This window comes from Canis lupus, chromosome 28 (assembly GCF_048164855.1).
Source record: "Canis lupus baileyi chromosome 28, mCanLup2.hap1, whole genome shotgun sequence".
In the NCBI taxonomy this organism is placed as follows: domain Eukaryota; kingdom Metazoa; phylum Chordata; class Mammalia; order Carnivora; family Canidae; genus Canis; species Canis lupus.
In genome coordinates this window covers 23,879,530-23,893,697 of record NC_132865.1, presented here as the reverse complement: position 1 = coordinate 23,893,697, position 14,168 = coordinate 23,879,530, and the positions used below count along the sequence as shown (strand labels likewise).

The window sequence follows — 14,168 nt, the reverse complement described above, 5'->3', positions numbered from 1 at the left end:
AAAGAGTCGATGTTTGCATGTTGTATCACCCGTAGTGACTGAAATAATGTTTGCTATAACATAATGATGCTGATACAGCCAGCAGTCATTCCATAACTAAACCATTGGGATGAGAAGTGCCTTCTCACTATCGAGAGATATTAATTACATGAGTGCGTTAGCCAGAGACACATCCCAGGAAAATTAAAATGGAATAAATACACTTTTAAACAGTAGTTAAGATGATCGGCTTTTGCAAGATTTCGTGGTGATTTTTACGTTTGAAAAAATTCCTTCTTACTCATCACCTTATGGAAATTAATCATTGACTTAATCCCAGTCTTTTGATACCATCTTTGCCTTGCCTGTGTGTACACTCTATGTACACTTTGCCTGGCTTGCCTCACTTTCTGTTTTCCAGTTGTATACCTGAACATCTCTACTTCTAAGCATTTTGCTGATCTCCTGTTTGAGCCTCCCACTACTATCCCCCAAATCCAGTCCCCGATGCTCCTCCTCTGACACAGTTTCTAGTTCATCGTTGTTCACAATGGGCCCTCACTTCAACTCAAGGGCTGTGACTGGGCCTTCACTTACATTAGGCCAGTGAGCTTATATAACTTGACCTGACACGAGTCCCCATGCCTGGAATTTCAGTTAGTTTTAGGGAAAAGAATTGTTCACAGTCTGTATCTGTAAAACCTTCCAAGGGTGACAAGAGATTCCGGGAAAAGTCAAATTTTTGTTTTGTTTTGTTTACACAATATAATCTCTTGATTTGTGGTGGGTGAAAATTAAGAAAAATAAAGATATACTGATGCAGAAACCAGACTTTGGGTAGTGTCTGGATTTGAATTTGCTAGAAGCAGTAGTATTTTTCTTGCAGACTGGAAAGAGAAAACCACTCCCAGATGTCTTAATTTTTCTGACTAACAGAAAAGCCTTCACAATTTACATCATGATGGGTTCAATTAGCACAAGTCTTGTGATTCATTTGCAATCTAAGCGAACAAATTCTAGCCTAAATTTTTACAAATGTTTGTGGTCAGTGATGTGTTTGGCTTTTGAAGGTCAAAGAAATTAAACAGGAACTGGTAGCTAGCAAAGATATCTCAGGAAGTTTCTTACTCCTTTCAGTTTGATAGTAGAAGATACAGAATATATGTAAACTGAAGTTTTTGTAAACATTTCCCTAACTTACTAGTCTAATCACTTTCTTTGTTTATTGATCTCATGTGGTCAAGGAAAGTAAATATTCTGTAACCTGCTCTCTGTTGTGTTATTAAAGAGGAAAACTAGCAAAGCACTTAAATTCCACGATACTTTTTTTTTTTCAAATGCAATTCTAACTTAAAAATTTTCAAATAAGGTCATTCTAAAAAATTACAGCCTATAATTTCTGATATCTATCTCTTTGTTCTTACTATTTACAGATTTGGTTAAACTGTACTATTCTGATGTACTGAGAAAGAATGCTGAGCTCATATTTCAGGCATGATTGTAGAAAGAGAACCAATAGAAACATGGCCTTAACATTTTTCTTCTACCTTTCAACCAGAATTCGTCCCAGCAAATTGAATAATGTTTTGCTCTCTGTTCTTTCTTTCCCCTTCTAAGGAAATATAGCTGTTTCGCATAACAAAAAAGTTTTCATAAATATTTTTATTTAAACTTGTCTAATTTCCTATATATTTTCTTAACATTTGTTTTATTTTTAATAATTCATTCAGAATATATAACATCTGCTTAAAATATTTGACCAAATCAGTACTATCAACGTAAATCAACAAACCAATTGCATTGCAGGAAAAAACTGCCATATAATTCTTATGTAACCCTTCACTGAATCACTGTGAGGGACTTATGTTTGGAAAGCTTTTAATTTTTGTTATAAAGTTCCCAGAACCAGATGTGAAAATTCACTCATATCCCACATTGTCTAGTTCAAGCAGCTGTAAATTATTTCATGGATTACACTTGAATGAAATGAAAGTCCTGAGATTATTTCATGTAGGCAGCTGTTATTTCCTTAAATTAAATCAAAACAATTCTTTGCTTGATTAATTCTTGGTTATTTAGATTGTATAAAGATAAAGTGCTTACAGTCTTTAGTCATAAATTAGTTCATTTTTTTCAGTAGTGTCCCTGTGAGTCAAAGGATGCAGCAAAATTTTATAGACTACCTTGAAAAATAAACTACTGCTTTGTGCTTTCTTCTATGAAAAAAATAAGCATGGCACTCTCTCTTTTTTTAAATATAATATTAACATAATGTATCATTTCACTGGTAGAGAAAGTTAACATAAGAATTGTCCCTGCTTGATTTTAACTGTTAGGCTGATAATTTTATCAGCTTCTCTTGCCATGTGGTCTATAGCTTCAATCCACACCTCTTCCTAGCCCTAGACTTGTCCTTCTGTCTACCAAACATCTGGATGGATATCTTAAAGACAGCTCCATCACAGCACATGCCAAACTAAAGATATTCTCTTTTCCTATATTCCCCAAAAATGTAATGTGGAGAAACCTACTAGGATTTCAATCACAAAACCTACTGAGTCTTTCTCGGAAATGACCTTCTAACACGTTTCTCTTGCTTCTTATTATGACTTCCTCACTCCAAGCCCTCAGGCGCTTATACAGGCACTACTGTGATAGACAGATCTTCCTGCCTCATCTGTTTGCAGTTTGTACTTTTCCAAAGGGGTGTAGGCAAGTACAACACATGTATTCAAAAACCAGTTTTCATGGGACGCCTGGGTGGCTCAGCACTTGAGCGCCTGCCTTTGGCCTAGGGCAGGATCCCAGGATTGAGTCCCACATTGGGTGCCCTACATGGAGCCTGCTTCTCTCTGCCTGTGTCTCTACCTCTCTGTGTGTGTGTCTCTCATTAATAAATAAATAAAATATTTTAAAAAAATCAACAGTTTTCGAAAAGCCAATTTCACCTAGAAGATCAGTTTGTCAAATAATCAATTAACCAAATTTATCAAATTGTCCTGAGTCTTCCCTTAAGACTGGTGTCTGATAAATGCTTTTAGTAAAGTCTCACAGGAACTCAGGGCTATCCTTTTTAAAAAAAAAAAAAAAAAAGTCCTATAGTCAGCAAATAGCAATGAATATTCTGGGCTAGACATACTTCTAAAACACTGAGATTATGATAGTAAATGAGAAAGGTTTAATTCCTATCTTGAGGAATCAGAAAAGAAACAAATTTTTTATTTTATTGTTTGTAGGATTTTATTTATTCATGAGAGACACAGAGAAAAAGAGAGAGTGAGACAGAGAGAGACAGAGAGAGAGGCAGAGACACAGGCAGAGGGAGAAGCAGGCTCCATTCAGGGAGCCCGATGTGGGACTCGATCCCTGGTCCCCAGGATCAGGCCCTGGGCTGAAGGCGGCACTAAACCACTGAGCCACCAGGGCTGCTCCAGAAACAATTTTTTTAGAATAAATGAATAATTGCAGTGGTGTATGTATGTTGTCTATGTATATGTGTGTGTGTGTATATATGTGTATATATTCAGGTACATATATATATTCAGATAGTGATAAGGGCTATAAGAAAAAATGAAGCCAGTTAGCAGGATAGCAAGTAATGAAAGTAATCTTTTGAATAGAGTTGGTGAATATAATTATATTATTCTCATGCATAGTATTCTCACATATATTCAATGACTGTGTTCTTATTTGCATCAATTTAAGGCATATTAATTTAGTTTAAAGCTAAAGGATATAGCATAATTTAGTGTATATCCAAACTATTATTATTTCAACATTAGTCAATGTAAAATTTATAAATTAGATATTTTGTATTATTTTCTTCATATTAAGTCTTCTGTATCTTGTGTTTACTCTTACGGCATATCACAATTCCAACTAACCATTTTAAGTGCTTTATAGCAACATGTGGATAGTGACTAAAGAATTGGATGGTATAGTTCCATAATATATTGATAATATTAACTATATCAAATATATCCTTGATATTTAGTTGAATATGCAATTGTATGTTTTTATGTAAGAGAATATTAATGAGAAATGCACTTATAGTTATGAATAATACATTTATAAACTTATTCACTAAATATGATTGTTGAATATATTCATTTCAATGAAGAATATTTTATCAAGATATATTATATTACATATCTCTATGTTATAGGGATCATAACATTGTGTTCAAAAAGAATATTTCTGAGGATGCCTGGGTGGCTCAGCAGTTAAGCAACTGCCTTTGGCCCAGGGTGTGATCCTGTAGTCCCAGGATGGAATAAATCCCACATTGGGCTCCCTGCATGGAGCCTGCTTCTCCCTCCGCCTATGTCTCTGCCTCTCTCTCTGTGTCTCTCATGAATAAATAAATTAAATTAAAAAAGAAAGAATATTTCTAAAAATTTTGCATAGCTTTAGAGAATTATTTTAATAAATATACCTACAGTTCTCTTTTTAAAACACAGATTTGATCACTTTAACTCCCTTCATTATCTGAGACTAAGCATCTCAGGTTATAGACAAATAGCTACATAACATTCCCCAAAATACTATGTACTTTTAAATCTATGCACGTTTTCATGTTCTTCCATCCCTCAAAAACCTCCTTCCTTTACCACCTGTTCTGGCCTATATTCGTTTACTCACATCTTATTTAACATATTCAGATTTCTGATAATTCCTTTATCATTCAGATTTCAGTTGGAAAACTGAAAATATTCTACATAATTAAAATAGAATGGTGCCAAGTGCTAATAGACAGTATCTGGCAGTTTTGTCTTTTTTTTTTTTTTTTTAACCTTAATTCATTACTTTCTTGTTTTCCATAACATTTAAAACATTTGTATCTGTTTTGTTTCTGTTTCAAATCACATTATATTATAGTTACCTACTTTCTTAAGTAGACATTAACATTCACTAAATATTTTGATTTTGAAGTATCAAAATAAAGAATATTTTTTAAAATTTCCAATCAGATTATTTTTACATAATCTTTCTCTAGCACTGTTGTCTTAAGAATCATGAGATTCCCTGGAGAAAAATGTATTCCTGATTGCTTTAAAGAAATTTCTAGTTGGCTAGTATCTTTCCTTAACAGACTGAATTTGTATCTGTTTACCACCAAAGATGGTATGTGTTATATCGACTTTATCTACACCACTGTGCTGTGTATGATGGGGAACTATCTTGGAGAATATTTAATTTTTAAAAAAGGCCCAAAGGGGAAAAAAAAAAAAAGAAGGAAGAAAAGAAGGAAGGAAGAAAGGAGGGAAGGACAAACAAAAGGGAAAGAGGGAGGGAGGAAAGAAGTAAGGGAGGGAGAGAGGAAAAAGGGAAGGTAGAAAAGAAGGAAACTTTGATACCATTGATGTTCTCAGATTCAAAGTTTTCTATATTTAGAAAATGTGCTCAGCCTTTCTTCCCTTAACTTATTCAGCTTTGAAAATTCCTGGACAGGAACTTCCTCAAATTCTTTAATTTGTTTTTCTTTGTCTCTTTCAATTTGTGTAAACTTTCCAAAATTTTTAAAGTTTAGGCATTTCTGTTTCCTTCTTTTGATTATTTAATCCTAGACACCTGCTCCATATAATAAAGTTGTTAAGGAAATGGAGCTATGGAGACCTAGATTTGTGGGTTGTTCTTTTTTCCTTTGCAAACTAAACATAGATTATTAGTATCCTTCTGTGACTAAACAGGATGTAGGATTCTTCATAGCTGTATCACTCTTTAGAGCTTGGCAAGTACTAGTTTTTAGGAGCTTATTGACTTTCTGCAGCAGAACTGATATTGGTAAGGAATGAAAGGATGAGTATTTCTCAGAGTAAGCCTTCTCCCAAGATTTCAAAAGCCAGTTGCACTACCACCATCACAGCTGTGCTGGACTATCCACAGCCACCACAGATGCTGAGGTTGTCTTAGCTTACAGCATCCTGAAGTCTCCAATGAACCAGAAAGTACATTCTAGCAGGCTTCATACTCTAGGGTTCTCTTTTTCTCCCACATTGTGATAGTTACTCTGAAATAGAGAAAAGAAAATGATACTCAGATGAGGACGGGGTGAATGGGCTGTCTTCAAAAGGCCTTATGAAGTATGCGTTTTGAATTTCCAAGTAGGAAGAGTATTCTGGCATGGAGCTTCTACTGTTTGTTGGAGGAGGGGGAGCAGGTGGGAGGAAGGTTTGAGGTATGTTCTGATTGGAAGTTGTTGGTGTGGGGAACCTGGAGACAAGGTAACTAGGAGCAGACTGCCTTATGCTCTTGGTTTAGGGAGCATATTTGACTTTCTCTTATTGGTTCTGAGTTGAAAATGGGGATAAAGGAGAAAAGCTGGCCTTTATTAACCAAGTCCTGAAAGTTTTGGGGCTAACTGCTGCTTAGGCTTCACTGGATGATTCCAACAGAGTTTGTGAGTAGTGTTCTAAGTAATGTCCTATGTGGTCTTTCCGCTGTCTGTTTATATGTTCAGTCTGTAAGTCTCCTCTTTTAGACATTCTCTCCCTTGCAGGAAGTTGACCAAAAATCCAGACCTTCAGTCTTGATGATTGTTCACTTGTCCCCATAATCAATTGTATCAAAAGGGCTTCTTTATCTTCTGAATCTTTTTGATGTTGTATCCTCATGGTGATCATTTGAAAAGAAAGTGGCTGCATAGAATCATTCAAAACTTGCATTAAGTATTAAGATTAAGTATTAAGCTGATAAAGTTAAATGGACTGATATCATGACCACTGCGACATAAACAAGAATAAATATGTCCATTTAAGATGCTTTAGAACCAAGAACCTGAATGTCCAACCAAGGCCAAGAGAATAATCCCCACAGGTCATAAAGATCAATCTTACAGAGCCAAATAGTTTTTTTTTTCTTTAGATGATATCTAGCCTCTTCTAACTTACCTATTTCATTAAGCCACGTGCAGCAAAAAGTATTCACAATAGCATAGATACTATCATGACTAGTGAACAAGAAATCTAAATTGTCCGTTACTACTCTTGCCAAGGAATTAAGACTGATTTATATCCCATCTAGATTATAAGTGGTATAATTTTATAACTTCTGCCGAAGTTAAAATGACAACACCTTACAGTCTTTTGTTTGTATAATTCTTACTATTGGAAACACTACTTTGATTGATTGTGTAAATATTGAACTGGTGACACCTCCAGGTAATGTGCTTAAATAGTCAAGAGTAGCCTCATTTTGGAGCTTGGGTCTCAATTGTAATTTCTAGACTTAATGATTTATAGAATTAGTGTCTGTGTACAGAGAAATTTTATAATACTATTCTTAAAGTGCATGAAATAATAGACAAGCAAGACTAGCTAGCTATCCTGGCTGCAAAGGAAGTGGTATCTGGTAGGAACTCACAGATATCCAGGAAGAAAGGAATTATTCATGACATGAGGTTAGAATGAAAGCCTTACATTGGCTGGTTTACATATTTGTATTTCTATTAGTCCAGATGGCAAATAATTGGCCCATGATCTTAGGAATGTCCTTCTTCTTTTCTGTAAGAGAGAGATGCTGGCAAAGTCACACATTGATCTGTTCAAGGTCATTTGTCCCTGTAGGTACAAGTGCAAACACCACTGGTTATAATTTCCTTTGATCTCATTTCCCCTAGATTGGAATTTCCCTTAGATTTTCATCATTAGGGTCTAGTGAGGAAGACCACATCCAGCAATTAATAGGTTAAAGGTTATTGTTGGGATAATCTGAGATTGATGCTATAATGATTAAGCTCTGATCTAATTTTAGTAAGAGAGGAATAAAAGAAAAAGGGCCATTATGCATGTGCAATAACCAGGGGTCTCTAGAAAATGAAGAATGATTATAAGCAGCAGATAAAAAACAAAATAGGAATTAGGCAGAGGTTTTGATCCAGCATCTTGTGCAGAAGCTCTCTACCATGTGAGTGGATTATTCTAAAGTGGAATCTTGGGTCATCTGTCTACTGTGAAGATCAACTGCTTCTAGAGAATCCTTGAGAATCTTTGGCTGAGGTCCCCTATTAGGTTAGTCTTCCAATTTTGTTGATTCTGGATTGCTTCTTCAGTTGTGAAATGTGAATGAACCTAAGGGCTTACTCCAGGGAATTTTACTTCTGTATCTGTTGTTAACAATATATGATCGAATCCCTTCCAATGAGGTTCAAGAGCAGTTTTTCCCCGATATATCTTCCAATAGATGAAACCTTATAGTTGAATATCATGAAGAGGCTGTTTAAGATGACTATTTGAATGCACTCTTAACCTATAATATTTTGTGATGTCTCTGTGCATGAGTATAGTGTCATAGGTAAAATCTTTAAATATCTGGGCCTTCCAGTTACCAATTCACAGGGAAGCAAACAGCGTGTCCCTGAGGGAGCAGACCATACTGCATTAAGGGTGGGTAAGAGTACCTTTGGTCAAAAGAGTTCAAGAATTTCTGAAAGTTTTGTTAGTTTTATTTCAAAGATGTCATTGATTCTTTTCACCTTTTCATAAGTTTGTAGGTGGTAAGACCAATATGGTTTCTGAGTAAGGGGTAATACCTTCCAAAGTTCTTTTATAGTATTTTTGTGAAGAGTGTGCCTGGGTCACTTGATATAAAAGTGATATTCCCAAAGTTAGAACCACAAAATTGAGCAGATTTTCAGCAACTGTAAAGACTGTACTTTTTGACAAAGAAATGTTTCAATCCATCCTGAAACTATATAGACATACAATATCTAAAACAGAAATCTCATGGAGAGTGGAAGCCATCTAAAATCCTTTAGAAGGTGTTCAAAGGGCCCTCAAAGCTCTGGTTTCTGACCATGTCCAACATTTACAGTTCTTCTAGAATTATTCTGGTGACAGGCCCAGGTGATTCAAAAATTACCTCAGCTATCTTTTTTTTTTTTTAAGGTTTTTTTTTTAAATTTATTTATTCATGATAGACAGAGAGAGAGAGAGAGAGAGAGAGGCAGAGACACAGGCAAAGGTAGAAGCAGGCTCCATGGCAGGAGCCTGATGTGGGACTCGATTCCCGGACTCCAGGATCGTGCCCTGGGACAAAGGCAGGCGCCAAACTGCTAAGCCACCCAGGGATCCCCCCTCAGCTGTCTTTTTAAAGTTTAAGCAGCCATGTATATTTAAAGTAGTAACTAATTTATCTGTACTATACTGAGTAGTTTCACAGAGAAATTTAGTTAATATCCATTGAAAACCATCTACTGCCACCAAGCAGCTGTCTTGAGAGCACTAGAGATTATCTAAATGAAGCTAGAACCACATTTTTTCCTTCTTATTTTTTTTCAAAATGAGGGACTAGATGTTGGTATTTTATAATGGTCTCTTTGAATTCTTTAAGGATTTATCTTTTTGAGTTTAGATAGGATCAAAATCTTGGTTAAATGCTATTTGTTTGACAAAATGATCTGCTAGAGATTATTTTCTTTAGCTCCTATATTATTTCTTTTTTCATGAATCCCAACTTTTATAATCACTATGTCCTTTTGAAGAAAAAGTGCATATAAAAGCCTCTTAAACATCTTGTCCGTTTTTGATGGGGGTTCCAACAAGATTGGCCCCTTCGTTTCCAAAGCATTCCAAACTCATATATATATATAGAAATATATTAAGTATATTTCTATATATATATTTTAAAGTGTGCCTGTGTATATATTTACTCTGTGTTGTTCTGTGTAGTTGACAAGCTCAAGTAAGTCCAATAATTCTGCCATCTAGACTAATTTTATTTCACGTAGACGATTATATTCCAAAGACAAAAAGGTAATAGCATATTCTGCTCCAATTTGAAGTTTTGATGTATGATCTATCAACAAATAATATTAGGCCAGACTTTCAGTGGGAGTCCTCAAAAAAAATTAATGGGAGATAGCAAGTTCCCTAACTGAGCTAAGAAAATCGTTAAGGTTTGCTTCTTCTGGTAAGGGCAAGAGAGTACATATCAAGATGTTGCAGGGATAAATAGCAACATGAGGACGAGTCACTAACATTATCTCATAGAGGCTAATTAGCTAGCTGAAAAGTGCTGTGTTCTTAGATAACAGTAATGTCTGTGTTGTATGAGGAACACAGAACCATAAGATCAGGAGAGAAGGCTATATAGCTAGTTCAGCAAAAGCACCAAGTTTTGAAGTGGTGGTTATTGCCTTAAACAAGGGGAAGAGGGATCCCTGGGTGGCGCAGCAGTTTAGCGCTCACCTTTGGCCCAGGGCGCGATCCTGGAGACCCAGGATCAAATCCCATGTCAGGCTCCCGGTGCATGGAGCCTGCTTCTCCCTCTGCCTGTGTCTCTGCCTCTCTCTCTCTCTCTCTCTCTCTCTCTGTGACTATCATATATAAATAAAAATTTAAAAAAAAAAAAAAAACAAGGGGAAGAAGCTTTGACAATCAGGTAAATGTGGTGAGTTTTTATGACTCCCATGAAATTGAGTTAAAACTCGATGTGCTTGCCCAGATTGCCCATATGCAAGTAGACAAAAGAATTTTAGTTGGTATTGCCTGTGAAAGGAGTCTATTGAGAAGTCTTCTTCAGATAACAGAAATCTTATTTATGACTTAAACTAAAAGTCATCACAATCTCAGGAAAATTTGACACTTGTTGGTTACAATATCCAGTTAAACCAGAAATACTCTTGATTGTTTTGTGATCTAAAATGTTTGGATAGTCTGTAGCCTTATCAGGGAAAAAGTGATTTCCCTCCTTATATAGGTTATAACCTCAAATAATGGATTTTATTTTGGCAAAATTGTAATTTATCTTTTAAACTTTATGTCCCTCTTTTGCTAAGACTAAGAACAAAAAAATGGAATCATTTTTACCAGCGCCCTTGTTCTCTGAATAAAGCAGGAGATCATGTACATATTATATCAGGACCGAATTGCAAGGGAAACTAAGATCTTTTTAAGTCTTGACTGAGGACCTGGGAAAAATAGGAGGGGGCTTCAGTGAATCTTGGTCATGACTTCCGAGTATATTGTCCTCTCCACCTGAAAAAAAAGGGGAAAAATTAAGAGTGAAAACAGAGAAGACTTCAGATGTGTTATTAGATCCTTATTAGAGGCTATTGCATGGGGAAGCTATGAAGGCAAGCTAATTACAAACAAATGGTTTTTAATTCATTTGAAAGATTATGTCTTTTTTTGATTGGCTCTGAGTTGGAAACAAAGGCAAAAATAGAGAAGCTGGCAGTCGCTGACCAAACCCTGACCATTTGGGGCTAATGGCAGCAGAGATTTTGGTGTGGTTTCTTTGCACGGTTACAGAAAGGTGGCAGATCCATGTTCCATAGTCATAGACGATAACCTGCTCATTGTCTAAGTGGATTCAGCCTCTCACCATTTTTTCTCCTGAAAATTTTTTCATATGTCTTCAACTACATCTAGAAATGATTTGAAAAATAACTCATACATGAAGCAGTATTTCTGCAAAGTGGAAATATACTTAACTACTGGCGGATATCTCAAAACATAGACTCTTCTTCTTGATTCTTTTAGGGCTAATGTTTTCTCTGCAATTGTTTATGTTGTTACAGAGGATCTTGATGATTTAAGAATGGAGGGAGTAACTACCCTTGTACCTTCTGGGAGCAAATTTAACCAAGGTCGTGCTACTCACCCTGCTGAACCTCAGGCCAAGGTCACACTGAACATCTGTTCAAGGTGTGCCAGGTAAAACAAATCATAGGTATAGTATATATAAACATAATCTTCATTTTTAAGATCTAAGATTTTGATGCAAAGGGTATACTCCTCTGTGTTAAGAATATAATTTCCTCCCAATTATCTTTTGTGCTAACATTGGCAAGGGACTTAGTCGTGCAGTTTATCCTTGTGTCGAATGCCACTCAGACCAACAATGAATCAAAGACTTTAGCTTGTCCTCGCTTCACAGTGAGAAATTTTAAGTCTTCTGTCCCTGAATTTCATTTGCCATCTGCCCTACTGTTCCCTTTCAAAGGAAGAATGAATATAAGGGCTCTAAAGCTTCAAAGCCACTTTTAAAGCACCTGCATAAAGGCACGTTTGCCCAGGTATCGTTTAAGATCTGATATTATTGGCCTCTTAACCTGCTCCTCATCTTGTTCACCTCCTGGAAAGAATTTAATCAGCTTGACACTTTTCAGTTTTGGCAGCTGGAAGCAATCTTTGCATATACTGTATGTGGCCAAAGAAGTAGCTTAAGTTACTGCCAAGTCAGCTCCCAGTGCTGGTCTAGCAGAAACTCACCAAATAGCTAGAAATCATTCTTTTGTAGGAACTAAATCTCATTTGCAAAGAGGCTTTTAAGCCTGTTTAAATGATAAAACAAGCCTTCTAACCCTTATGTAAATGGTGCAGATTAGCAAGAACAATGCACTGGCTGGCCAGTTTTATCTCCTTTTCTTTATGTCTAGCTGTTCTATTGTACTGTTTGAGAGGGGATTAGCTGCTTCGAAATAGGGAGGGAGGGAGGGTAGGAGAATCAAATCAGATTCTTGTAGCTTTTCCTCTTTTACCCTTTTGAAATTTTTATTTTAATCGCCACAGGCTTAGAAAAATAGAAAGGACACCTCTTCGAAAAGCAGGGATGTTATTTGAGACCATTAGAAATGCCATAGCACAGTGGAAACATCAATGGAAACATTGCTTCAGACCAGTTATATTTGGGTGAATTGACTTTGATGAGGGCTTCGAAGAAAACTTCTAGCATTTTTGTGATGGTACTTAGGCATCTTGAGTGTACAAGGTCATTTATGTGAAAGTTGTTTAGCATTTAAAAAACTTTTATAGTATAAATAACGAAGATTCAACCGAGTGAACTTTGGAGATATAATTGGCTTTATCAAATAATTCCTGAATCATGCAGCTTCCCATGTAGCGAACAGAAGAGTTCACTGAGCAACGGGAAAGGAAAAATTTTTAAAGGTAGGGAGACTGGAGGTGGGCGGGAGGGGAGGGGGCAAAATTGAGGAGGGTTGTTAGCAAAGAATCCATTGTTTTAGGCATGGCTGCCCTCCTAGATGGAACAGAAGGGGTCTCTCAGTAAACTTCCTAGTGCTGACCAGGAAATTCCCATGATGACTGGTTAAAGGTTACACAGTCCAGGAGAGTTGAAACTGCAGTTCGATTAAGTATTAAGTCTTGGTTTACTGACTGAGAGTCTCTACTTAAATGGCTCTATTATGGCCCTGGGGTTTCTTTTTAACAGTATATTTGTTCATTTACAGTTTGACTTGTGGGGGATTAGTATTTGATCCTTCATATCATTTGTAAAAGATTATTTTATCAAAAAGGGAAGCCTATGAAAATGGTATGTTTCCAAGCTGCTGAGGATTTGAATTGAGAAAGGGCCAAGCACCCACCTAACCCTGAATCATCCACCATTCAGCTTGCCAATAATAGAGTTAGACTGTAAATTGCAAATAACCTGTATTTAAGATTGAGCCTTTAACTAATTTATTGAAGAGGTATTTGATTGAAAAAACAATCGATTACATTTATTGTTTCCTCACTACATAGCACGTACCATTCTAAGCACATTAAATACATAAATTTATTTAACTCTCAAGTAACGAAGTTAATTACAGTTGTTATCCTCATTTCGTAGATAAGGAAGCTGAGTCAGGAGTTGGTTAAATTACTTGTCCAAAGTAACACAGCAAGTAGGAGGCAAGACACATTTTCAAACCCAGGTAGTATAGCTGGACTGACCGCTTTGTCATTTTATTTTATTGCTAAGTTGTTGTCTGAAGGTAAAGACGGAAGCCTCAAATGGTTAGAAACAATGAGATAGGAAGAGATTTGGGGTGTTTCAAATAATGGGAGCTCCTGACTTTTGATGGAGTATAGGCAAGCTTGTACTTCCAAAAGCAAGATAGGGATGTATTGATTCAGGGAAATGTGGTAAATAGTTTGGACGAAAATACTAGGCTGTGGATTTTAGGGGGCTACCATAGTCAGAATTCAGAGTGGAACTAGTATGAGTTAAGAACTTTAGAGAACCTGAGATTTTACCTTATCTGCAATCTGATGTGTTAGTTGGCCACTGTTTTATCAATGTGGGCAGAAGATAGCTGTCAGAGACCAAGGACTTGGCACTCACAACAATTGCCAGAGTGTTATCATCTCCACTGATCTCCCAATCCACAAATTTTCAGACAATGACACAAATAGGATAGGAGGTTATCGTATTAGAGAGGAACACTGAGTTTAGGAAAACAG

The 14,168-nt window shown here is 36.3% G+C and overlaps 1 protein-coding gene across 1 annotated transcript in view; it reads left to right on the top strand.

Moving 5' to 3' along the window:
* The window catches only part of C28H8orf34 (chromosome 28 C8orf34 homolog), a 382,999-nt gene that overhangs the window by 236,718 nt on the left and 132,113 nt on the right, over positions 1–14,168 (top strand). The window contains 1 exon segment of the mRNA XM_072803810.1: positions 11,501–11,636. Within this exon segment, the coding sequence (XP_072659911.1) occupies positions 11,501–11,636 (136 nt within the window).